The 25,601-nt window shown below is 58.2% G+C and overlaps 1 protein-coding gene across 3 annotated transcripts in view; it reads right to left on the reverse strand.

Annotated features, from left to right (window-relative positions):
- The window catches only part of Nuak1 (NUAK family kinase 1), a 57,467-nt gene extending 32,529 nt beyond the window's left edge, over window positions 1–24,938 (reverse strand). The window contains exon 1 of one of the 3 annotated variants that reach the window (XM_063255506.1): window positions 24,586–24,938. In XM_063255506.1, the coding sequence (XP_063111576.1) occupies window positions 24,586–24,807 (222 nt within the window). In that variant the 5' untranslated portion in view covers window positions 24,808–24,938. Of the gene's footprint in view, window positions 1–4,964; window positions 5,066–20,023; window positions 20,043–24,585 lie in introns of those variants that run through there. The other 2 variants (XM_063255507.1, XM_063255509.1) reach the window with 2 other exon arrangements.
- Between the last annotated feature and the right edge of the window lie 663 nt (window positions 24,939–25,601).

A 25,601-nucleotide genomic window follows, 5' to 3' on the forward strand; every position in this document is an offset into this window, starting at 1 on the left:
GGGTAGAATTCGGACCACCAGTTCCAATGCACAACGGTGACTTTGAAAAAGCATTGTTATGCTGAGGAGGAGTACACGCCTGTAATTCCAGCACTTAGGAGCCTGGGCTACAAAGTGAGTTCAAGGCCAGTCTGCACTGCATATCAAGGTCTTGTCTCAAAAAAACCAAAAAGACAAAAAGAAAAAAGCATTCCTCATGGGGCTGAGTCCAGACCCAAACTCCAGGCTAGTTCCACCCCAACCCCTGGATTAAGACTCCAGCCTGGGCTTCTAAGTAACTGCTCGAAACCAATCTCTCCCACACCCTTGCCTGCCTGGGACACCTTCCCCCATGGGGGTGTGACAAGAGACTCCTCTGGAGCAAACAGGAGAAAACAGAGTGACAGAAGGGGAAGGGGGAAAATGTATCTGTCAGCAGAGCCACCTGTGCTCGTAACAAGCGGGGTGGTCACTTAACCCACTCTGGCTCTAACTGGGGGCAAAACTACACAGGACAGAGGGCGTCCACAGGTAACAGGAAGCCCACTAACCAGGCTGGGCCCTGCCCCTTCTCACAGCATGGTCTGTGACCGCGACTGTCACCTGCATCACATGCTCCTGGGTTAGCCGCCCTTCACAGGCTCAGAGCCACCTGCAGAAACACAGGCTGTCACCAACAGCAGCCCTCAGCACCAGCCTGGCAGCCCAGGCGGGGCTGGATCAGACTCTGCAGAATCAGGCTCAGGCTTGGGAGCGGCTGCCACTCCTGCCTTACCCGGCTCCCCACGAAACCCTGCACAGTGTGCCTTCCTCAAACCCAGTCTGTCCCTCTGTGACTCAATAGGACCTGGGAGGCTGTGGCTGGTTTGGCTGTCCGCTGACCTCCGGAAGCACAGACGCTCCCTGGGCCCTGCCCCCCTCGCCCTCTCCCATCAGGGTCCTTGTTCCTCTTGTCTCTGTACAGGTGGGGTCATTCGCACTCACTTCACCATCTCAGGGGCCCAGGGAGGCCCTGCCCTCCCCTACACCATGGCTGACCCCGGGCCTGGGACCCCACGGCCTCCTTCCACCATGCGGCCAGGCTCAGGGCCACCCCAGCCTGCCAGCAGCCCCGAGTTGCAGGTAGACAGGGTCTCCTCCGTGAACAGAGGCTTTATCTTATCCAGGGGAGGCCTGTGGCCGGGCATCTGGTGCTGGAGGGGCAGGCAGTGAGCACAGAGGGGCTGTGGAGTGTGTGCCTGGCTGCTGGACCAACTCCTGCATCCCTCTTCCAAAGAAGATGGGCCACGGGCAGCTGCTGCCCTCTGATGACACAGCCCCTGAACTGGGTCCCCAGATGGTCCTCTGTCAAATGGCACAGGAACACAGCCTTTCACCCCCAGGGGAGCCCACTCCAGGCGGGGAAGGATGTCTACAATCCAGCACTCAGATGGCTACGACAGGAGGACACAGTGAGTTTGAGGCCAGCTTGGGCTGCACAGCGAGACCTCACTGCAAAATAAGGAGGGAAGAAGGGAGGGAGGGAGGGGCTGGGAATGAGCCCCCCTCAGGTCCCCCCAACAAGCGTGGAGCAGCTGTGGGACACTTCCACAGGCATGGAGAGGGCAGACCGAAAATCAACCAAAGCCACTCGCTGCGGACACCCAAAGGCCTCCACGCAGTGATGACCATCGTGGCTGTCCCTCCACCAGTGCTCACTTCTGCCTCTGATCCACTGGCCACCAAAGATGTCAGGGGGCCCATTCTGCTCCCCATTTTAAAGGTACAGTGTGAGGTCAGAGCACAGATGTTAGAAACCGTGATGACAAACCAAGAAAACCTAACAGCAGCCACCCAAGCTCTGGCATTCGGTAAGCACACGACGCATGGCACAGTCCTGCACTGAGAGTTGGCACACCGCAGACCTCTGTGCCCTCCTGGCGCCACCCCCAGGGGCATGTCAGGCCAGCTGTAATTATCCTTCCTCTCCATCTGCCTGCCCTGCATCAGGGCTGTGTCCCTAGGACCCAGGCTGCTAAGAACCGCTGGGGTGGTTTAAAGGACAAGGAGAGCCGTAAATGCAGCTCCTAAATGGGCACCTGCATCATGGAGCCGAAGGACAACAGAGCCGGGCACAGAGAGGCAGTGCAGCCTGATGGTTAGGAGCACCGGTCCAAGCGCTGGCTGGAGGTCCCCATTCAATAACTATTAGCCTTCGGTACTCAGAGCACATGTCCCCCAAGCAGAACCTTCCTTCCGGCTTTCCTTCCTGCCTCAGGGCAAACAGGTGCGCCTCCCAGCCCACTCGGGGACAGTGAGGAGCAGAGGAGCAGAGACCACTAGGTCATCACAGGACTGAGTCCAGGCCCAGGCAGGCGGGGAGGCAGCTGGAACCCCCAGCACGCCCCGGTCACCCGCCTGCCTCCTTAGTGTAGCCCCCTCGGCTAACGGCACAGGGTCCCCAGTCGGCCTCCCGGACTCTGACAGCTCATTCATCGTTCTCCATACATCAACCCCACACCAGGTCACAAAGGGTGTGGCCTGGCTCCACCCAGCCCTCGAGGTGGGAGGCAGGGACAGAGACTCAAGCCACAAGCAAAAATCACACCTGCAATGACAAAACACGCCATCCAGGGGCCACCAACCACATGTGGACAGGATTATTTCGGGGAGCTCCTGGCCAGGCACCCTCGCTGTCACCTCTGCAAAGAACAGCGGAAGTGGGAGGAGGAGACCAGGCATCATAAACCCCACACCCACCTGGAAACCCACGTCGTGGGGCACCCGTCCCATGTCACACTCCAGAGCGAGCCAGGCCCGGACGCGTGTCTGCACCAACGCAGTGCCAGGCCCCTCCATAAACGCGCCCTAGCCAGACAGCGCCATACGCCTTGTAAAACGGGGTGCTTTTAAACACGGCCACCCGCTATTTAATGTGTAAACTGCACACAGCTGCCAGGGCAGCCCAGACCCCGTGAAATCTGCCTGTTTAAGAAGTGTGCTCAGCCCTGCCAGCCTCAGCCTCTGGGTGAAGTGCGGGACCCAGCCAGCCACCTGTCCCGCCCCAAGAGCTGGCCGTTTCTTCTTCTGCTCTGAAAAAGCACCAGAATGCTCCCGCTCTGCAGCGGCTGGCCGCGCTGTCCTGCAGGGCTGCTGTGGTGCAGAGCACCTGGTGACAGAGGCGAGAAGACCCTCGCAGGGCTCAGTTTCGCAATCTGTCTGATGGATTACCAGCCCTCCTTCTGGGGGTTCTTGGTGAGGAATGGAAATCACGTCAGTGCCAGCACACGGTCTTCACTCACTAGACGGCACTGACTATACACAAGGCCTTGGCTGGGGAATGCGGTGCCCCGGAGCCTGGGCCATGCTTACGGTGTGACAGCCCCACAGCACCTCGTACCCCAGAGAGCTCCCCACACTCCACGCAGCACACACAGCCTCGGCCGTCCGGATCCGGGCACGAGGCAAACACAGAGGAAAATGAAAGCTGGCTGTCCCGGGGGCCACAGGGCAGGCCAGACTGTGTGTCTGCGAGGCCCTCAGGGCAACCCTGTTCTCTGCTGCCCCCACCCACCCACGGGCAGGGGACCTGGAACTGGGGCACCTGGCGTCTTGTGACAGTGCAGACCCGATCCACAGGTCTGGCAGGGCCGGGACTCTTGCGTCTCCAGCAAGGTCTCTAGGACGTCAGCCAGCATCGCCGGTGCAGGCACCACACCGGGGAACCAGGTCTCACTGCTTTGTCCTGGGCTGGGATGCCCAGTGGTCTTCATGCCCTTGGCAGGATTCTTTAGGGTAGCAGCACTGACATTTACGCAGTGATCGAAGTATGCGGTAAATATTCAGATTTATGGGAACAGGCACACTCCCGGGAATCTCCCTCTAGATCCCTCCTCGTACTGCAGACATGTGCACCCCATCTCTCGCTGCTGTCTGAAGCAGCTCTGGAGGTCTTCTTTCATGAGTGTCTTCATGAGGTGTGATCAAAAATATAGTGAACGCAGCTATCAAAGTGCCACGGAAAGGCAGCCCCATAAAATCACAACACGGGGTCCTCGTCCTCCTTCTCCACTGGATCTGGCACATACAACTTCTGGCTCTTCCCCAAAGTCAAGGTGACCATGAAAGGGAAGCACTTCCAATCAGCTCAAGACCCCAGGACATCCAGCACGCCAGAACTGAAGACATTCAGGCAAGAGGGCTCCGGGGCAGCTTCAGAACGCAGCACAGACCTGGGATGAGCACGCCCAGAGGAAGGTGGCGTTTGGAGGGACATTCGTGGCCATGTGTCTTTTACTGTGATTCATGTTTCTAAATTTCAACATTCGCTGTGGTTTTCAGTCACACTGAGTCCTAACTACAACCTCCCTACTCAGATAATAAAACTGAGGCACCACAAAAATAAAACAGGGCCAGAGCTGGGGTATTCCAGGTGATGGCCGAGTCCAGCCAGGGCTGGGGTACAGGGAGGAGGGCATGGGGGGCAGCACAAAAGATGACAGAATCCCCCTCTCAGGGGCCAGGTGGGTCACACCAAGAAGGCGGCCGTGTCCAGGCTTCCTGTGCTCCCTGGGAGCGGGACGCAGTGTGGGACGTGGAGTCGCCCTACCTCACCATTCTGGCCCAAACTGCCAGCCAGCGGCTCCCTCACCGCCTCGGCCCAAGTCATCTGGCCATGCTACCCAGAAGGCCTTGTGGCAAGCAAAGCCCCGAAGTAATTCAATGACCCTGCTCTCCGAGGGCTGGACCCCAGCCAACTCAGGACAGCACCCTGCAAGGTGCCAGGATGCCCAGTCCTGGGGCCCCAGCCAGTTCCTCTTTCTCCCCATCCTGTTAAGTCCTGCCTTTACCTGGGTGTTTTTTTTTTTTTTTTCCAGACAGGAGTGGGCTGGCAGCCAAGAGCCAAGATAGGAACAGGCTCAGGAAGAGACATCAATGCCAAAGAGCTGCCTTCCCCTCCGTGGGACACCCCCTCCTCCCTGCCACCAGCCACCTGCACCCCTCACCTGTAAGAGGCTCGGAGAATATCCTCCTTCTGCCAGGCGCCAGCCTGCAATCCCAGCACTTAGGAGGCTGAGGCAGGAGCACTGCTGTGAGGTTGAGGTCAACCTGGACTACACAGCAAGACTGTGTCTCAAAACACAAAACAAAACAACAAAACACAAAAAACATAAATACTCTCCCTAAGTTGGTCCTCAGTCCTCCAGATCAGTGTGGCACTGGGCCAGGCACGCTCAGAAGTGGAGCTGCGACATTTTCACCTCCATGGACAGACAGTCTCTGCTCTCCAGCTGCGCCCACCACCCCTCCTGGCATGGCTCTGTTCCAAGCAGAAGGAGCCACAACTAGGAAATCTCAGCAGACAGAGCTGGAGCTTAACACAAGGTAGTGACCACAGCTGACCGAGCAAGAAGGAACGGAGGCCAGCAGAAAGTCAGCACCGAGAAGCCCTCCCAGTGCCAGCCAGAGTCAGGCACCCAGACTCTCTGAGCTGGCCATCTGTTGCAGGGTAGGCAATAGCTTGCCACCCTGCTCCCTGGGTGGGGGACAGAGGACAGGGAGGTCACATGGCAGCACACAGAGATGGGCACCACACATCTGACAGCTTCAGCACAAATTCATCCTCTGCCACCTACACAGAGGGCAGGAGAAACAGCCGCTTCCCCAGGAGGTGTCGTGGTCCAGGTGACTCCCTCCTGGCAGATGGGGCATCTGCCCCCGGGATTTCCCAGGACGAGGTGATGCAGGCCGGGGAGGCCCTGCTGTGTGACCCTGACAGCTTGGTGTGACCTGGGCTCAGGAAGGGCCTGGTTAGAGCAGCGGGGGATTCGCAGAGGGGCTGGAAGGACTGGGACTGCTGAGCTGTGCCTTTCTGACTTTTGTCCCTCAAGCTCCCTGAAGCCACACTCAACCCAGATCAGCACCTCAAACCCGAGCAGCCGCTTTTCTCCTGGGCACAACGGTGGGAAAGGGAGAACCCAGGACTTCTGAAGGTGCAGGGTGCAGTCTAAAGTCCAGCCACTTACATTTATGGACCTCGGAACCCAGGAGGACCTAAGGAGCTGCTCGGAAAGCAGTGCCAGTGCTCAGTCTTCCCAGCACGGCCAGAGATGCGGCCGAGGGGAAGTGCACAGAAGCCGGGTCACGGACTCGGTTTCCCCTTGGCAAAGGATGAGAACGGTGCAACCTCAGGTGCAGGAGGCCACGGCACACGTCCTCCCCCTGGCCACGCAGATGACAGAGCATGTGGGTCGGTGTCGCTGAGGTCAGTGGCTGCTGGGGCCTCGAGCCTTTAAAATGCTCCACACCGCCTCCTCACTGGACCAATGGGGAAACCAAGTCCCGGGAGGCTAAGGTTCAGGGCCAAGTTCACAGTGTGAACAGCAATCCTGGAACTGCAAGAGCGCAGCCCTGAGTCCCCGCCGCTGGGAAGGATGACGGGCCGAGTCCGGCAGACCCGAAGCTGCCGCTGAAGGTTCACTCACATTTACTCACTCGTGCACAGGCACCAGCAGCACGCGGCCGGAACTGCTGCAGGATTAATAACCGAGCTGGGAGTGGCAGACTCCCCGGAGCGCACTGGAAAATTACCTCAGGCTTCCTTAGCCCGCACCCAATTTCACCGCATCGGACACCAGGAGGCAGGGCGGGGCCCTCACAGCCACGCCGGGACCTTGGTCCACTGCAAAGCCTGCGCCTGCTCCTGCTGCCTGACCTGAGTTTTGGTCCTGCTGTTTCTCAATGTGCTGCACATGCTGGTCTTTAATTCACTTGGAGCCGAGGCTCAGTTACTGGCCTTGGGGACCAGGAATGAGCACAGAGGACAGCAAAGTCTCAGAAGCCAAAGGCAGTTTCCAAAGAGAAAGGAAACGCGTGGTCCCAGGGCCAGGTGAGAAGAACGAAGGTGACAAGGGGTTGAATTTCTTCGGGGGGTGAAATGCTGCAGATCAAAGCAAGGGCAAGGCCTTCCAACGTATTTTCTGTTTTAAGCACGACGGTGCTATGGGCACGCCAAGGCAGTCACGCCAAGGCAGTCACGCCAAGGCAGTCACGCCAAGGCAGTCACGCCAAGTGGTGCACACCCTCAGCCCGTGCACAGGAAGCCCCCTGCTCACTGTCCAGGGAGCTCCGGCTACTCCCTTGGCTGCACCCCGTGCTCCCTGCCGCATCTGTCCAGACGCTCACTGGCTGCCCAGGTGTCGCTGCACACACCTGCTGGGGACGCCTGTCACAGCAGCAGCCCAAGCCCCAGGCAGGCATCTCCGGCTGCCTAAGCAGGAGGAGGGGGCTGACCCAGTGCTCGGCTCCTGCCCTGGGGGAGACCGGGTCAGGGATCTGTGGTCACCACAGGGACCCCAGGGCCAGTCTAGCCAGGGGACAGTGCTCATGCCCCTGGACATCTGCTCCAGTCACTTTCTCTGCCACTTCCTATCATCTCTTCCAACTGACCAACCCTGCCATGTCCATCCCAAGGCCTGACCAGGCCCCCACGTCACGCCCCGCAATCCACACTGGGGTCCCCATGCACCCCCTGGCTCCCCATGATTTGCAAGCTTTCCTGGCCCAGAGGCCACCTCTGTCTTGCTCACTGGGGCATCTCAGGGCTGGGCGGTCCAAACACACAGGATGCACAGAAACGCTATTGTGAAACTGGACCCCAAGTGGAAATAGAAATCCACAGTGGGGTGCCTCCACACTGGCCCCCACACTGGCCACCAGCTGCCAGCTCTTCTTTGACCTGCTACTCTCAAGCTCTGGCTCCACATTTGTCCCTGAACTTCCTGTATCTCGGATGCAGACTGTCCGCTCTGGGGAACTGGATGCTAATTCACGATCAATGCCAGTGACCCTAAACACTGGCCGCTGGCAAGCCCTGATCGTGCGCCAGGGCTGGCACCACACTTAAACCTCTCCGCCTCTCACTCGTTAAATTCTCATGAAGACAACAGCATTCTGTTTTCTCCAGCGCAGATGGAGCCTGAGGGAGGTGGGCAATCGGCCCACAGCACCTGACCGACAGACAGGAGCCGCCTCCTGCTGACCCCAGCGGCGTCACTCCTGCGCCCCGTGCCACGCCAGCACCGCGCCTGGCATGGCAAGGTTCTGCAAACCCCAGCCATGGGGACATCTCCGGGCAGGAAGGCTTCACCATCGCCACTCCTCCTCAGCCCAAACGGAAGTCTTCTTCCCAGCTCCCTGTTAAACCTCTTCTGTCTCTCAAAGCGCCTCCCTGCTGGTCCTCGTCACCTCTGTTGGGCAGCCCGAGAATGTGTCCTCAGCCACAGGGTCATGCATCCTTCCCCAGCAAGCAACACCCAGCCCACCCATCAGGCTGCCCCCGATCCAGGCGGAAGGGGCAGCAGAGGCTAGGCCTCCTCCCAGCCTAGCACTCAGCGCCCCGCACCAGGAGGTACACCCCAACTCTGCTCCCAGGACTGGCCCTTCCCTGCTGGCTGTGGCTCAAGGCACCTCGCCCTGCCTTCCCCATGCGTGTGATAGATGGGGCTTGTGGCCCTAGGGCTGGCCATGGAGAGCGCTTCCTGCACCCCAAAGGCTGTCCCAGTGAGAGTCCTTCACAGAACACAGCACTCGAGCACAGGTCCCTCATGCTGACTGTGTTTCCCTTGCTCAGGGACTTGTGACCCTTCCCAAAAAAAGCCAGGCCATCTCCACTGCTCTATTTGCAGACCTCATGACCTCCACTCAGCCACACCTCTGAAAAATTGCCCTGGGACCACTGCCCTTGGCCACCTCCAACCCAGATGCCACCTTCAGGACCCATCCAGGTGAAATTTTTACTATTTCCTGTCAAACGACAATAGCATCACATTAAGGAATTGTGGGATTTGGCTTTTTGTGGGGGGAAGGACCCATAAGGATCACGTGGCCCTTTGCACAAAGCCATGTTCTCTAATAATGTTCACACCTACACAACTTGCACACCACTTACTGAAGCATAATCGATGGGGACTAACGAGAGGGATAGTGCTCATAGAGGCCACGCTGGGGGCAGAGGCTGCCAGGAAGGAGACATCACTGCCTGGCCCTGTGTGTGGCCACCTCTGGGAGAGAGTTGGGCACTGCAGCAGACGGTCAATCAGAGTGTGCTGAGCTGAACTGGACTGAATACGACAAATCTCATCAGTCCTCAGTGCTTACAAGAATCCCTTCCCTAACCCCGCGTGGTGGTGCACGCCTGCCCAGCTCTCAAGAGGCTGAAGCAGGAGGGTCACTGCAAGTTTGAGACCAGGCTGGGCTATGAAATGAGCTTTGGGCCGGCCTGAACTGCATAGTGAGACCTTGTCTCAAGAGGAAGAAGAAGAAAGAAGGAGGAGGAGGAGAAGCAGGAGAAGAAGAATCCCTTCTTGCACATGCACCCACATTGCCTCCAGCTTGGCCTAGGAACTCAGAGTAGCCTGATTCACATGACCTTTCTACCCTGCTTCTGCACCCCAGGGTAAGTCCAGAGTTCATGGGTGCCACAAATAACCCTGCTTTGTGGATCCAATGCCCCCACCACATGACTGCCTGTTTATTCTGCAAGACAGGAAAATGGAACCCCAAACAGGGAACATACACCCAAGTCCCCACAGGTCATGAAACTGACACCCAAGTCCCAACCCAACACCACTGCCACGGCCCACAGAACCACGTGGTGGCCAAGAACCACCCAAGCCCTGATGTGGCATGGCTTCCTGACTCTGGAGTTTAAGTCCTGGGAAAGGCAAGCTTGGCTGTGGCACGGATCAGACTCTGTGGAGAATTTGGCTGGGGAGCGATCAGGAAAGTGGGAGCCTGCAGCTGCACAGGGGCGTGCCTCCTGGGACCCAGCCCTGCCTCGATGGCAGTGCTGCACGAGAACCATCACTGTACCACGAAACGTCAGACCCCGCCAGCACGCGCTCTGCGATGTGCCGACCACACCCGCAGCCCCAGATGCTCCTCTCAGAAAACATGTGCTTCGAGACATGGCCCTTCTGCCCCCAGCACCCTTCCCCTTGGTTAACGGGCTCCCACATCCTGGAGCAGACATCTGGAGCTGGCCCACTTCGAACGTGAACATCCCATCTGCGGAAAAGACAAAGAGGTAAAATAAGCCGGCCCGGCCTGAGATTTATGCTCCCTGCACCCTCCAGCTGGTCATAAAATGTAAGCTATGCACAGACAATAACAACACAACTGCTTTCAAGTGTCTCTGAACCCATCTCAGGATTAATCCAAGACTGATGCTCCAACACAGCCCAGGGCTGGCAGGCTGAAGACGGGGCTCAATCCCACCTCTTCCCCCGACAAGAGTTAGAAAGTGTGTCTCGAGCAATCCAGATGATTGAGGTGAGGTAGTCTGGTTTTTTTTTTTTTTTTTCCTTTTTCTGCTTTTAATTATCCAAAGGTAGCAATAGGTCCTCAATTCCAAAACTGCCTAAACACAAGTAACAGGCAGCACATTCGGAAATGCCCTTGACCTGGGGTCACGACAGCCAGGCCACCCGCATGCTAACTGATGACACTGGCCGGGCCCCTCCTTGCAAGGTGGCTCAAGCTTTTACCTGAGAAAATGAAACTCTTGACTGTAATCTTTCAGCTTTGAGACTACGAGGAAGGGACAGAACCCCTAGAAAAGCCACTGAAGAAATGCTACAGAACCCACACCCTGAGCCCTGCACACATGGCCATTCCCACCTTTCCTGCTAATGCAATCTTTTTTTCCCTTTGTCCTAGGGACTGAACCCAGAACCTTCACACTGAGCTACATTTTCACCCCTTTTTTTATTATTTGAGACAGGGTCTTGTGAAATTACCCAGGCCGTGTCAAATCCACTATCCTCCTGTCTCAGCCTCCCGGAGGGCTAGGATTACACCACAGCTGCCTACTAACATGCTTCCGACAAGCTCAGCAATAGCCAGTCTGTAACAAAGCTGGAAAAAGGGGGCTAGAAACTGCCTCAAGCAATCGAGGTGTGACAGGACGACTAACCCTCCTTTAACTTTTCCGCCTGGGGAATCTGTAGTGCTGAGCCTGCATTATTTCTGCTACAGGGCAGAAGAGATCTTTATCATTTAGAAAGGTCACAAAAAGGAACACAAGTTGATAAGGCAGAGGATAAACCATAAGTAGCAGACAGAAAAATTCCCAAACACAGCGCTGAGGACCATTTAGGAAGTTACCACAGATGACAAGAAAAGATGTCAGCTGTCTTCAAGGACTCCGTTTTAACAAGGCAAGAAAGTGTGCGTCCCCCGAGGAAAAAGGTCCTTCATAAACGCCCACAGCTTTTAGGAGGACGGCTTCTCAAACAGCTGACCTTTGATAACTCCCCCCAATTATACGTAGAGCTCCCTATTTAACCCGTCAGGGTCTCCCCTTAGCCAACGCCCCGGGTTAACCGTCCTGGCTCTTCCCTGACTGCAGCTCACGGCAGGAGAACGAGGGGGGACTCGGAGATCCCTGCTGCTCCCCCATCCCAGCCAGGTCCACATAGGCAGAACCACAACCTCCACCTGTAGAGTCACAGAACACCTCAGCCTCCCCTTCAGGGTCGGGAAATTGTGACACCGTCCTCGTCTTTTAAGGCTAAAAGGCTGATCTGAGACCCATGCTCACTCTCAGCAGAGCCAACAGAAACCACCGAGCTCAGGGGAAACGCCCGGACAGCGCCCCGCTCCCCACAGGAGACGCCCGGATCGCTGGCTGCTGCCACGTTCATTCCTGCTGACGGACAGACCCGGGGCAGTGATGCGGGTCAGCATCGTGAGGGAGGCCGTCAGACCACGGGGCTGAAGGACGGGTCAGAGCGGGGAGTGGGCTGGGACCGGGAGAAAGGAAGCAGCTGTCGCCTCTTCTGCGAGGCCGTTTCGGGTCACCCCAGGAAGAGCAGCCCCTCCCAGTGTGCTGCGGTGGCCCCCAGAGAGTCAATTTTGCAGGCCGGAATTATTTCCCTGAAGCAGACAAGGGTCACCACAACTGGGGCCTGGAAAGCAAAACAGCCAGGTACTGGCTTATGGGAGGCCAGTGATGCGACAGAGTCCAGGGAGCCAGCCCTACCCAGCCTGCAGGGAGGACCCTGCTGGGGCCAAGGAAGGGGCAGCTCACCTCCCTGGGGACAGCACCCAGCATGGCCAGGCCCGGAGAAGACCTGAGCCATCAGTGGGGGGCCGTGATGGCTCTCACCTTCACGCAGCAGTGGACTCTTCCCCAGCCCCCTCACTCCCACATGGCAGGCCAATGTCCACTGAAGAATGGGTGACACCCTTGAGGTGGGCACCTGTCAAGTCCTGAGCCTGCAGTGTCTACCCGTGTGGAGCCTCTACCCAGGCACCCCCCACTCCACACCTGGACGTGGCTCGAGAAACTGGCAGGAAAGCCACCCTGGGCATCACGGGCAGCCACCAGAGTCCAGCGCCTGTGGGCAGCTGTGCCCTGGCAGTGCAGGGTCTGAGTTCCATAGAAGCAATGTGAACCTGCTAAGAGATTTCCCACCCTGTGCCTGGTTTATCCACCTGTCCAGTGGACTAACAGAGGTGTGCAGCTCTCACAGACACCACGAGGGTGCGTTCCGATCACGGATACACGCGGGCACCACTTGCCCTGTAGGTGTTGCTACATTACACAAAAGGCACAGGGACAGAGACCTCAACCTGCCAGTACAATCTGAAAGTCTGGGGTCTCAGAGCCCTCCGGTTAGCACTTGAGAAGGTATGGGCTAAGAAAGAGGTGCAAATACCCAGAAGATGCTGCAATCCAGCTTCCCAGGGCCCACAGCTGTGTCTTTCAAGGCGCAGACCTCAGACTTCCCCAGCCTTGGAAGGCTGTGCTGCTCAGCTGAACCTCAGAAAATATCAGGAGCCCCCCAAGGCCCACCCAGCCCTACTGACCCCGATGCAAGGCGGTTGCCAAGCACAATACATTTTCACAGGGGCACCCAGAGAGCCACCTGCCCCCAAATTTAAAAGCCATCCATTAGATGAGCTCCTAACTGAAGGAGCCCCCTCCCCCGGCTCTTCAGTGCACCTCTGGAGTTCCAAGCAAGGCCTGACACTTACTGCACACCCCATACACACAGAGGAGCCCTGTCAGTGGCAGCTCTGAACATACCCATGGTGCATTTCCAAATGGCCCATCTGGGTCAGGAACTGCAAGACAACTTTATTCATTCGTTCAAAAAGCCTGTAACTGGTGCTTGCTATGAGCCAAGTGCCATCCTGCATACTGCAGAGATAGCAAACGAAGTGCAAGGCTTCGAGAGGCAGCTTCCAGGTAGCAGCAATAAGATGCCAAGCAACGGGTGCAACCAGCCCCTGCCTTCAGGAAACCACGTCTACACGGCACTCCGGTGGAATGTCCTGTGAGGATACAAGTGTCCATTCACACTGTCCCTGGTAGCTGTCAGCCACACGCAACTTCTAGACACTGAGAAACTGAATTTTCTGTTTTATTTCACGACGATGGGTGTTCACAGCCTCAGGCGACCCTGTGGGTGCACAGAGAGGCAGGGGCTGCCCAGGAGAAGGCAGGGAGGAAGGGTGTGCGGCAGAGGGTCTCCCAGAGCTCCCAGGCCACTTGCCAGATTCCCTGCTGCTCTCCTGCTCCCTGGATCTGGGAATTAAACGAACAAGCTCAGGCCCGGGTGCTGCGCTTGGGCTGGAATTCCCGGCACCACCAAGGCCAGGCCCCAGGGACTGCAGCTAAAGAACTCGCCGCTGCCCACCTGCCAAGCCCAGCCCAGCTGCCCACGAGCTCCCTTTCTCCCAGCACTGTGCTGATGGTCACTCTGTCCTCGGCTAGGACATCCCACTGGGCCGAGACACTGCTAATTTTATGAGATTTCTGTGCTTCAGCCTAAGCATGAGTACAAGCCTCCTAAATTCCACCGGAAATTGATGGCTAATCCAAACATTTCACAAAATTAGAACTCACTGTGGGGCTCAAAGGAATTCAGACTGCGCTGCCACGAGAGAAATGCTAAATATTTAGCATAGAATTTTTTTCCTTCAGGAGCTGTTTTAAGAAGCAAGCGCTTTTTTTCTGCTTGAAGCAGAGGAAGAGAGGGGAGGAGAGTTTTTGTGTTTTGTTTTCTTTGTGGTTTGCAAAAGAAAAAGTGCTGAGGATTTAGCTCAAAGGCATAAGCATCTGCCTGGCAAGCACGAGGTCCTGGCACAAAAAAAAAAAAAAAAAAAAAAAAAAATCAGCAGACTAAAACAGCAAGGAATCCTGCCTGGTCCCCGAATCCTTCAGCTGCAAGGAAAATAAACCTTCCCCATCTCAGCTGCATCCGGATTCATAAAAATGGTGTTTTTCCTGGAAAATGGGACCTTTGTTTCTTTATTTCTTTTTCTTCTTGGGTTTTCGCCCTGGAATATTTACCTCCTGAGACTTGATTAGCACAACAGCCCCTGGGTCACTCCTGCATGCAGGGCACCTGTACCTGTCAGCCAGGCTCTGTTCTAGTGAGCAAAACACAGAAGCAGGGTGGGGCAGCGCACACCTGTGATCCCAGCACTTGGGAGGCTGAGGCAGGAGGATCACCATGAATTCAAAGCCAGCCTGGGCTACACAATGAGTTCGAGACCAGCCTGGCCCAGCCCAGGCGCAGAAACCCTCTCTGTCTAAGCACCAGTAGGGAAGGCACTGTGCCCTGGGGCAAGGTCTGACTCAACAGCCAGGCAATAAACAAACCCCAGAGCTGTGGAAGCCAGAGAATGGCTGTAGTCATGGAACGAAGTTCCCAAAGAGGCACAAAGACAGCTTCTCTGCACTTGGAGCCACATCACTCCAGGATGCTGGTGTGCCAGTGGCAGAGGCACCAGGCACTGAAGACGGGCAGCCCAGCCCAGGGTCCCAGCCATGTGTCTTCGCCCTTGCAAGCTTCTACTTCTTGTCTGCAAACTCACTGGACAGTCACACAGGTTCAAAGGCAACAGACACACAGAGGAGCCCAGGCTGGGGCACAGCTCGGAGGCCGCACACCTGCCTGCCACGCAGGGGCTCTAGGTTCAACATCCAGCACTGCCAAGGGAAGTACTCGGCCCACTTGCCACTCAGGAAGTGCCACTCAGCAAGTACCTCGGGCACCTAGGAATGCTAGGGCCAGGGTCCTCCCTCCGCTGTGACCCCGTCACACGTCCAGGAAGGCAGATTCTCCTCCCAGGATTTCTGCTCCCAGTTGGCTGCACACCCAGCCACACCCTCCACCAGCCTACCTTGGATACAAAACGAGGCTCCCCCTATGGGCACCTCACCCCACACACAAAACTGCCAGGAGCTGGGCACTGGTCTCCAGAGAGACCAGTGGGAAGAGAGGGGAAGAGGGAAGGGGAAGAGAGCTCACTCTCTTCCCTCCTGCAGCCTCCCAGGGAGCCTCTCTGAGCCCCACATACAAATCCTGCAGCTGTGGCACAGCAGGGGCACCGACAGCCTCTGTCTCGGGGTCTTCTGAGAGTGTCAGACACCACGGGTGACACCAGGGCCAGGAGCCCAGGACTTGAGCTCTCCTTGGGTACCCAGCCCATCCTGGGTAACCAAACCCTCTCTGGTACCAAGTGATACTGAGCCCTTCCTGGGTACTGAGCCCTCCCTGATACTGAGCTCTCTCCGGGTACTGAATCTTTACTGAGCTCTTCTCTGGGTACTTAGCTCTCATTAGTACTAAGTCCTCCCTGATGCTGAGCCCTTCCTAGTTACTGAGCTCTCCCCAGGGTACTGAGCTCTCATGGGTACTAAGCCCTCACTGAGTACTGAATTCTCACTAGGTACTGAGCCCTCTTTAGTACCAAACCCACTCTGATATCGAGTGCTCCATGACACTGACTCCTCCTTGGGTACTGAGCTCTCCCCTAGGTACTGAGTCCTTGCTCAGTACTAAGCTCTTGTGGTACTGAGTTCTGGCTGGGTGCAGCACCACGGCATCTTCACGAAGATCCAGATCCCCAGCCACGAGCCTCCGGTCTCATGGGGACCCAGTGCAAAGCCCATGAACTCTTGGGCCGCTAAGGAAAGAGCAGTGCCCTCTTCAGTCACCCACAGCATGGGGTGGACCCTGAACTCTGATAAGCACAGCTCACGTTCACTGAGAACCAGCACAGCTGCACAATTTTCCAATGTCCTTCATGAACCACTGTCGTCCTGGGAGGCAGCGACCACACCCACACTTCCCAGATGACAGCGAAGCTGGCAGCCTTCTCCACATCACACCATGGGGTCGTGCTAAGCTCCAGCCCTGGAGAGGTTACAGCACAAACTCGGGCTCCATCCCTCCCCTCTTCCCCGCAGGGAGGACATGAGGTCTGCTCTTCCTGGTGCTTCCTGTGAGCACAGGGACACACAGCACAGGTGGCGCCAGCCCCATGCCCCCGGAGCATCACTCCAGGATGCTGGTGTGCCAGTGGCAGAGGACATTGACAGGACAAAACCTGCACTCTCCCAAGACAGCTCCTTCCCGGAGAGCACCCAGGGACCACTTTAAGGACCCCAGGCCTCATGGCTGGAAAAACTGAGTCAGGGCTCTGGCTCCCCTTGCCCCAGCTCGTTTATCTCCCTGCCACCATCCTGGACACACTGGCTCCAACTTGGTGCTGTGATCACAGCCTCCAGAATGCAGCCTCCCCTGCCATCAAATCCTTGGTGGCCCTTGAGCCACCTGAAGGACAGTGGCTCAACAGAGGAAGGGAAGAAGGGAACAGAAGAACGGAAGCCAGCTGGGGCTGCCCCGACACAGGACTCAGCAGCCAACATCTTTAAACTCGGAGACTTCCCGGCATGCAGCCAAGAGCTGAGAGTGTAGGCTGAGGCAGGAGCCTCGGACCCCGGCACCCACCCGCCGGAGAAAGGGGTAGGACCTACCGCAGCCGCCTCCCAGCGCCTTCTCCCTGCACGCTTCAATATCCCCAGCAAAAGTAAACCAAGAAGAATTCTTTCCTCGGGTTTAAAAGGCAAATCACAATGGTGCTTTTTCCAGACATACATTAACTCTGCACTCCAGCCGGTTTACAATTCTTAAAGTGTTTGATTTACAACCCGAGGAGAAATATTTGGAAACTCTGCAGGCGCCGCGGCCTGGAGAGCTGCATGGCTGCAGGCCTGGTCCCGGTGCAGCGCGGCTGGTCCCTGGCTTCCCGGAGGGGCTGGCACCCCAGGCCCAGCAGAGGCCCAGACCACTGCAGGAAGGCAGAGCGGCTGGAGACAGGCCCCGTGCGGCCCCCCTCCAGCCCTGGCCACCCTCGATGGGAGAGGGGTGATGAGGGCCTTCTCCGCACGTCCAGTCTTCGAGGAAACTCCTGCCAGGAGAACCCTGCAGACCAAGCTGCAGTGGGCGGGAAGGCGGACAGCACCCCACCTCCTTCCCAAAAGGGAGGACAGTAGAGCACACACAAGTAATCTGTGGGTGGAAGAAGCTCCAGACAGAGCTGGGGCAGGAGAACGAAGAGGAGGGTCCAGAGACCAGGCAGGACCTCCAAGGGACACAGCAAATGCTGACATCTGTGCCCAGCAACTGGGTCCCCGAATGCGTGCATGTGTGTGTGTCCAGAGAGAGTGAGCCAGAGGCCGGCACGGGACACAAGGCCACCCTTGAAACAGCCAGGGAGCTCCAGCTTTCAGCACCTTCTACGCTTGCCAATCCGACTTCCGGGAGCAATTCCCCCAGTTGGAAGGCGGGTAGCTGGTCGGTGCATCTTCTAGAAGGCACAGACGCTCCCGGGAAAGCACCGGGCTCACCTAAGACACGTCCACATGGAGTGGCAGGGCAGGATGTGAGCCCAAGTCAGGCCACGGGGACACCCCAACTGACCCACAGGCACAACTAAGAGCCGAGATCTCGGGGGCAGGCTGAGTGTCCCACCGTCCTGGCCCAGATGCAGGCACCCTCTGCAGAGCTGGCCCCGCCTGACTCCGAGTATGTCTCGTCTTCCTGCAGTGCAGGTGAAGCGGAGGTGCGTGAGAGCCCAGAAGAGGGAGGAGCTGAGACCAGCTGGGCCTTGGCGCATTTACTGTGTGCCTGCTGCATGTAGATGCCAGGCGGTAGGCTCTGCCCATGGGGTCTCAAGGCATCCTTGGCAACTGCTGAGAGAAGCGTGGTCCACAGAGCTGGCACAGCAGGAGGAAATGGAGGTTAAAGGGCAGCGATAGGCCGCCGTCGGCCAGCTATGGGGTGGGGGGGGCGCGGACACAGGTGCTCTGGGCCTGGCCCAGTTCTCTCTCTGCCTCCACCAGTGCAGGCAGGACACTGCCTTCCCCTTCCCGCCCCCAAAGAAGAGTTCTGCAGAACTGCAGCTTAAGGTCTACACCCAGGTCCCCCCTTCACCCTCATTGCCCACTCCAAGCTGAGCCAACCCACACCCCACACAGCCACCCGGCCATTCGCAGCCTTATCCAGTGCTCTGTTTCTCTTTATTGCTAAATAATGCTCCATAAACTTTACAAAAGTAAAGTTAGACAGTGGGTCCTGGATAACACGCCCTAAGAAAAACAGATGCATGGCATTTCACACCTCCGTTGGGCTATGGATAGACAGATGGACGTACAGACAGGCTGTTTCTCTTCAAGCTCTCACGAATCATGCAGCCTTGCCTACAAATGCGCCTGATTCCCTCGGGTGGATGCAGTGCGGACCTGCCTAGCCCCGGCTTTTTATACGCAGCTGAAAGTTTACCGAGGCGTCTCGCCGGGAAGCCAACATCTGGCTGCTGCTGGGCTGCTTCCAGGGAATTTTATCGGTCAGCCAGACTCTGCCGGCGGGTGGGTCAGCTGGCCCGGCCCCTCCCGTGCTGGGGCCCAGACCTCCCCATTCCTGCGCCCGCTGGTGTCGTCTGGGCCAGCTCGGTGATAAATAGCTCTGCTCTAGGGTAGATACTTCACAAATCATAACTCACACAGGCTCCAGGACTTTCATGTGCAGGAGACAGATGAGACTTCTGCAGTCTGGCCCCAGAGCCACCGAGGACAGGAGCCCGACAAGCCCGGGATCTATGTCTCTCCCGCAGAAGCACAGGAGCCAGTGTAGCAGAACAGGAATTCGTGCCTGGTAGGGTCTGCCTCTGTCCTCCGCAGACTCTGCTTTGTTACCAGCCACCCACTTCCAGCCGTTTCTCTGCTCCCCAACAAATCCACAGGGCCCCAGGGTCAGGGATGATGATCTGCAGCGCAGTGCGCCTCACTCACTGTGTCCACCCCAGGCCTGGCCTGCTGGCCTCTGGTGAGCACCCACTTCGCTCAGCAAGGTGTCAGAACTACCAAGCTATGTAGGCGACATGCGGGACACAGCTAGGACAAGCAGATAGATGTGCAGCTCGGCTCAGCCGCTCACCTCCTGCTGCTCCGCTGGAAGTGAGATCCAGCCGTCCTGGGAGACTGGGTCACTTCCATCTGCAGGCCTGGAAGGAACAGCTCCCCACTTCAGGGAACAAAGAGCACAGTGTGTGTCCGGTGGAGCCCCTGCCCTGCTTCATTCCAGCACACCCAGTCCAGTGGGCAGGCGGCGTACCAGGCAGCCACTGCCCCGCCCCACTGGCTTCTGGTCCTGACCTCCTCACCTCACTCCTGCAGAAAGCTCCCTGCTCCCAGCCAGCACCCTAAACCCACAGTGTGAGCCCCACTGTGACCAGAACCCAGGACAGGCCCCTCCAAGAGGTCAGGATCAAGGCCTCTGTGGTTCCAAGTACAGGGGGTCCAAACCCTGGCCCTGCTGCTGCATGTGACCTTGGGCAGGATGACTAACCCCTCGTGATTCAGTTTCTCCATCTGGAAAATGGCATGATGGCAAGTTGCTTAGGAAGCTGTGATCAGTGAACATGTGCCCGGCACATGCAGTACCACTGTCCTCATCCTGCCTCGCCAACTCTGCCTCGACTGCACCCAGTATGAACTCCACCGTCTACCCGACCCGGCCCCAAACACACAGCAGTGATCTGCCCTCTGCCTGTGCTGCTGCACGTTTCCATCTCCTGAAGCCCAAAGCCCGGGCCATCTTTCTGACCTCCTCTTGGCTGGCAGAAACCCACTCAGTGGGCCACAGCCCATCTCCTGCGCGACCCCGTCCCAATGGTAACCAGAACCCGCCCAGAGAAGAATCACCTCTCTGATGCCTGTCGTGGTTTGTATCTGGATTTCCCCCAAAGCCTCCCACGCTCATAGGTGGCCCTTTGGGGACTGACTGGATCCTGCTGTTTGATGCTGGATTAGTCCTACGGTTGTTCTAACACAGCTCTGGGTGTGAGTGATACATTTACTGAAGGCAGAAGGCCCACCCTGGGTGTGGCACCAACCAATAGGCTTGCAGCCTGGACGGAATGAAAAAGGAAAGGAGGAAATCACGCTGCTTTGGGCCCTCCTGCCGCGGACTGCTGCTCCTACTGCGCGCCACCCTGCCTTGGAGCCAGACAACTAAGGACCGAACTCTCTACAAACCGTGAGTCAGCGTAAACCCTTCCTCCTCTAACTTGTGGGTGTCAGGTATTTTGTCCCAAGAAAGCAACTAAGACCGCACTGGTGGTGAAGGATCACGTACACATCTGGAGGAACCAGCTGTACAGCATCAGGAAAGGCCTCGGTTTATCCAGCAGTGGACTTCCAAACAGAACAGCTGGATACGGTCTGGGTGTGTGACCGTCAGCAAGCCCTCCCATCTCCACAGGAGTTGTTTCTCTCCCTGTGCCAACGGGCTCTAGCCAGCACGCACACCTCGTAACGCCCAGGGTCTGCAGAGGACTAGGCACAGAGCGACGCCCACGACCTCCAAGACGGCAGCTGGCAGCAGCCACAGGAGCAGTGACACCGCCCGGGGAAGAGCTCCTCCCCGCCTCAGACTGTGTTTGAGGAGCTGAGGCTCAGGGAACTACAGCCCACTTGGCAGCCGCTGTCCTGACTGCATCCTGGACAGCAGAGTCGCTGAGACCTCTTAGCTACTGACCGAAGCCCTCAGGTCCTACTGCACATGGGACAAGGTGAGTGGCAGAGAGGAGTAAATCAATGCCAAACCCCACAGACTCCGTGCAGCATCTGAAGGTACACACCATCCATGGCTGCCAGAAAGGAGCTCGTTAGCGGCCAGCACCGTGCCTTGTTTAGGAAAGAGGCATCACATGAATGCTACAAAATTCCAAACCAAGGATCAGGTTTCTGCAACGCAGCTCGGTCACCAGCTGTGCAACCTTAGAAAAGCCACTGACCACTTCCTTGTCTTACTTTTTCATCACAGGAGGAGATCTCTGGAGGGCACATTCACCAAGGTCTCCTGCACACTGAACCCAGGCTTCTACCACGGGGCACCTCACCTGCCCTGCCCTGACAGCCTCTAGTTTAACAGGTCAGCTGGCCGACTCCCCACACACACACCCTGGACAGCTGTCCAGCGCGAGGATGAGTAGCTGGGGACCCATGTTTGAAACACCCACTTCCAGTCATATCTTGTGGTGTGGTAACTAAAGATGCCTCACTGCCCTCAAGCTAGCACTCTGGTGGCCAGGGCCACAGTCCATCCAAGGGGTCTGCTGCTGCTGCCAGCCCAGATCCCACCCAGAGTCCAAATAATCCAGCGGCAGAGGAAGCTGAACTTGGCCTTTGACACTGAAGTGGTCCCATGAACTCTCTTCCCAAAAAATGGTGTGGGCTTTTTTGGCAATGCATTGTGTGGCCATACTGACAATCCAGGGAGCTTGGCTCAGGGAAAGCATAGACCTAAAATAACCCAGAGGCTCAACCCTGCCACGCTGCAGCCAAACAAAGGTGCTGCAATAAACAGGGCCCACGTGCAAGACTTCAGAAACACACTCGGTCCTGTCGGAAGGTGCTGATGGTCGCACCCCTCCCTAACTACTCGGCACCATGGTCTAATTACCCCAAAAAGCTGATGACCGCACCTAGGTCTCTCTGCACAACACAAGGCTAAGTGTCCAGTGCATCCTGCCCACTGATGGTCTTAGAATCGAAATCAAGTCCTAAAGGAGTTGGGATAAAAAGCTTACTAGAAAAGGAAGCTAAAATGGTTCATTTGCCCTTTTGAGGCTTCTTACAGATTATTTCATGCCAAGAAATTGGCATTATTAGTAGAGCTGGGGTTTCAAAGCTCCATAGCCAGCAAAGAAAGGATCAGTCAAGGATGGAACGCAAGCCAGGGCTCTGCCTTTCTGCCAGGTTGGGCTGGATCATCTCCCCACTAGCAACCCTGGACCTAGGGCCAGCTCCACGCCCCAGACTCCACGCTCCTCTCAGCACTGTGTCTACCGGACACCAAGGTAATGTTCTATGCCAGCGCTTATTCCTAAGGACTACCCCAATTTGCCATGCTAAGCCCCAACACTCCCATTGTTGTGAGTCTCTCCTCTCTGGGTCAAGCCTGTACATCCACGGAGATGCTGATTTCCCAGCATTCCAGGGAGCTGATACCCAGCACCTGCCTCTCCTACTGAGAGAAGCTATAAAACAAGCGGGTGCAAAACAAGACTAAAACATCCCCCAGAACTCCACCTGGGCAGCCACGGCTGGCTGGAGTCCGCTCAGTGGAGCTGGGAATGCAGGAACCGGAAGAAAATTCCACACTCAGGCTTCACATGAAAATTTTGTGCTGCCCTTGACATACCCTGAGTCACCACCAGGCACTGGGCAAGATCAACTTGCTGACCCATTTTCTGTTTGTTTGTTTGTTTTCTACTCGGCCAGGCGCAGGAAATTTCCACCTGACGGTGTCTGTTCCTGGAGTCTGGGCCATCTGCTCAGCAGGAGCAGAGTGGCAAACCGGCCTCCCAATCTGTGCAGGCGGGAGGAGCTGCTTGCAGCCCCAAGGACACAAAGAGCCGTCCAGGAATTGCCAATTTCTGGGCCTGGACCTGCTGCCAGCTTCAAAATCTTTACATCATGTTTGAGTGAGACAAGATTCTGCTGAAATTACCAGCACAATGGGAAAGTGCACTGAGGACCAGACAATAACAGAGCCCATTCCTCGGCCAGCTGAGAAACGCGCCTCTGTCGTTCTCCGAGCGCCCTCTGGTGACCGTGCCACGAAATCCTGACGGAATGTGCCCGCTTTCCGCACAGAGCGAGGCTTGACCCACCCAAAGCCACAGGCAGGCTCCTGCCTCCAGGCCAGTCCTCTACCTTGGGTTGAGATCCAAGCCAGGACACCGATGGACCCGGGGCCCCGAGGAAGCTCAAGAAGGCCTCTACCGCGAAATACTTTTAAGCAACTCCAGGGGCTCCCAGCACCGAATGTTGGGGTCCCTTTGCAGATAGATCCCAGACACACCCTGTTCCCACTCAACCCCTCACAAGCGTTGTGCTGCAACCTGCGCCTCCCAGCACGGTCTGGTTCTCATTATCCCACTTTCCACTTCCCAGCACAGTTCTTCAACAGCTATTAAGACAACAGGAGCAGGCGGGTGGGGAGCTACGCCTGGCTTTTCCTATTCAACATTCGGCCTGAGCAGTCTGGCTGCAAAAGAAAAGTATGAATGAGGTACACACACGCTTCTCCACCTCCGCCACAGGCCGCAGGGCGCCAGACATCCCTGCAACCATCCCTTCAGATGACCCCCCACCCACCCACCCAAAAGCAACCAGCCCAGAGTGCGTTCCAGACTTGCTTGCCACAGACGGGGCAGCTTTAAAATAAAAGGTGCAACATCCCACACTGCTAATGAACTAATCATAAACTTTGCAAATTATTCGATAAAATCGTATCAACTCAAACAGTGCACCTAAGAAAATCAGGGAGGGTCTAGCTTTGTGGCTCCTGAGAATTTAGGGGCTGAACTTCACAGGCAATCAGCACTCGGTTTTCCACAGATCTGTCTCTGCACAAATGCAAAAGAAAACGTCAACACCAGCACTTCCTCTGACAGATCATTTTGCTGTTCCCTGTGGCCATCTGTTAGGTTTATAGGCGACTCTGGGCCCCAAAATATCCACCCCACCCAAGTGCCCTTAAAGAGTTTTATAATTACTTTCTGACTTAGACTCCAAATCGATTAAAATACATCTGATGTGCTTTAAATAAAAACAACAACAATTCTCCACGGCACACCGCACAAAATCTTTCTGCAGCCGTCAGGCGCTTTGAACCCAACTCTCCAGCCACAGGCAGTGTGGATTTCAAGGGCCTGCTGGGCAGAAAGGAAAATAAGCCAGGCTGGGGCCAGACAGGACGACCCGGGACACGCCGAGCTCCCGGGGCAGTGCAGACGGCCCGGCACCCTGGCAGGCCTCGCTGTCACCGGGCAGCCGCCAGACCCTGCGGCCACTCAGGAGCCCTGCAGCCGAGGTCTGCGCCCGCAGCGCCTGTGGCGGCCGGCAGCGTCTGCACCGCCGGCTCCCCCTGCCCCGGGCGGCTCAGCCCTCTGTCCTGCGCGCTGTCACCACCCTGGGCGCGCCGCGGCGCCCCCACTTCTGCTCCTCGGGCTCCTCTCTGAAGCGCCCAGGAGTCCGCCCGCCGCGCAGGGCACGGGGAGCCTGTGGGGGGTGGCCCTGGGCTGCGGGTGACCCTGAGGCTGTGCACAAAGTGCGGTCGGAACCGCGGGCCGCGGGCCGGACCTCCATCCCGAGGTGCACGGCGTCCGCGGACCCTCAGCCCCGCTCCGCGCCGGGACCACGGGCCCCACGCGTGCGCGCGGCGGGACGCGGGAACAAGTGGACGCGCCACTCACCACTCGGCCCGAGAAGCGCTCGGTGGCCCGCTTGACTTTGCCGTAGGTGCCCTTGCCCAGCGTCTCCTGCAGCTCGTAGCGGTGCTTCAGGTTGTGCTTGTGGTGGTGCCGCTTCACGCCCTGCGGCTTCCGGGGCTCGGGGGGCGCTGCGGTCGCGCCGGCCTCCGCCCCCGTGCCCGTCCCCGCGTCGGGGCCCGGGCCGACGGCGGCAGCGCCGTCCATGTCCGCGGAGCCGGGCGGCGGCGGGAGGGACGCGGCGGGCGGCTCGGGCGGCTGCGCGGTCACCGGCGGCGGCGGCGCTCGCGAAGCATCGGGAGCATCGGGCGCCGGCGCGCGGTCTGCGCCCCGCGGAGGCCGGGCCGGGGCTGAGCGGGCGGCGAGGGCGGCCCGGGGGCGGGGCGAGCGCCGGGGGCGGGGCGAGGGCGCCGCGCACCCCCGCCCACCGGGACGCGCAGCCGCGGCGGGGGCGGGGACGGAGGGTGGGGGCGGGGAGCGGGGGGCGGGAACGGGAGGATGGGGGCGGGGAGGGGGAGGCGGAGTGCGCGGGGCCGAACCGGGATGGGGCGGCCGGGGCTGGGAGCTTGGTGCGGGCGGGTGTCTCGGGGGACCCGAGGCGGGGATCCCCGGACGGAGGCAGGGATCGGGGGCTGGAGTGGGGGTGGGGATCGGGGATGCGGAGGAACGGGGACCGTGGACGTGGGCGGGCAGCGGGCCCGGCTTCCCCACCCGCCTGGGCTAGGAGAGGTGGGCGCGCTCCGGCTCCCCGCGTGGGCCCCGCGCTCGGCTCGGCTCGGCTCGGCTCGGCTCCTCGGCGCGCCCAAGCGGCGGCGGCGCGCGGGTCCCGCTGTCTCGTGTAGGCCGCGTCCGCACGGCGTCGCCGCGCCGCCAGGCCCAGCTACGGCGGGAGGCGGGCGGGGTGGGCCGCGTCCTCCTCCCGCCCCGGGCCGCCCTGACAGCCCGAGGCTGAGGGGCCCGCGGAGCCGGCGCCTGGGAGCAGGGCCACGGGGACGCGGCGC

Source organism: Cavia porcellus, unplaced genomic scaffold (genome assembly GCF_034190915.1).
Source record: "Cavia porcellus strain 051 isolate PalLab524CR breed Dunkin Hartley unplaced genomic scaffold, mCavPor4.1 scaffold_8, whole genome shotgun sequence".
NCBI lineage: Eukaryota > Metazoa > Chordata > Mammalia > Rodentia > Caviidae > Cavia > Cavia porcellus.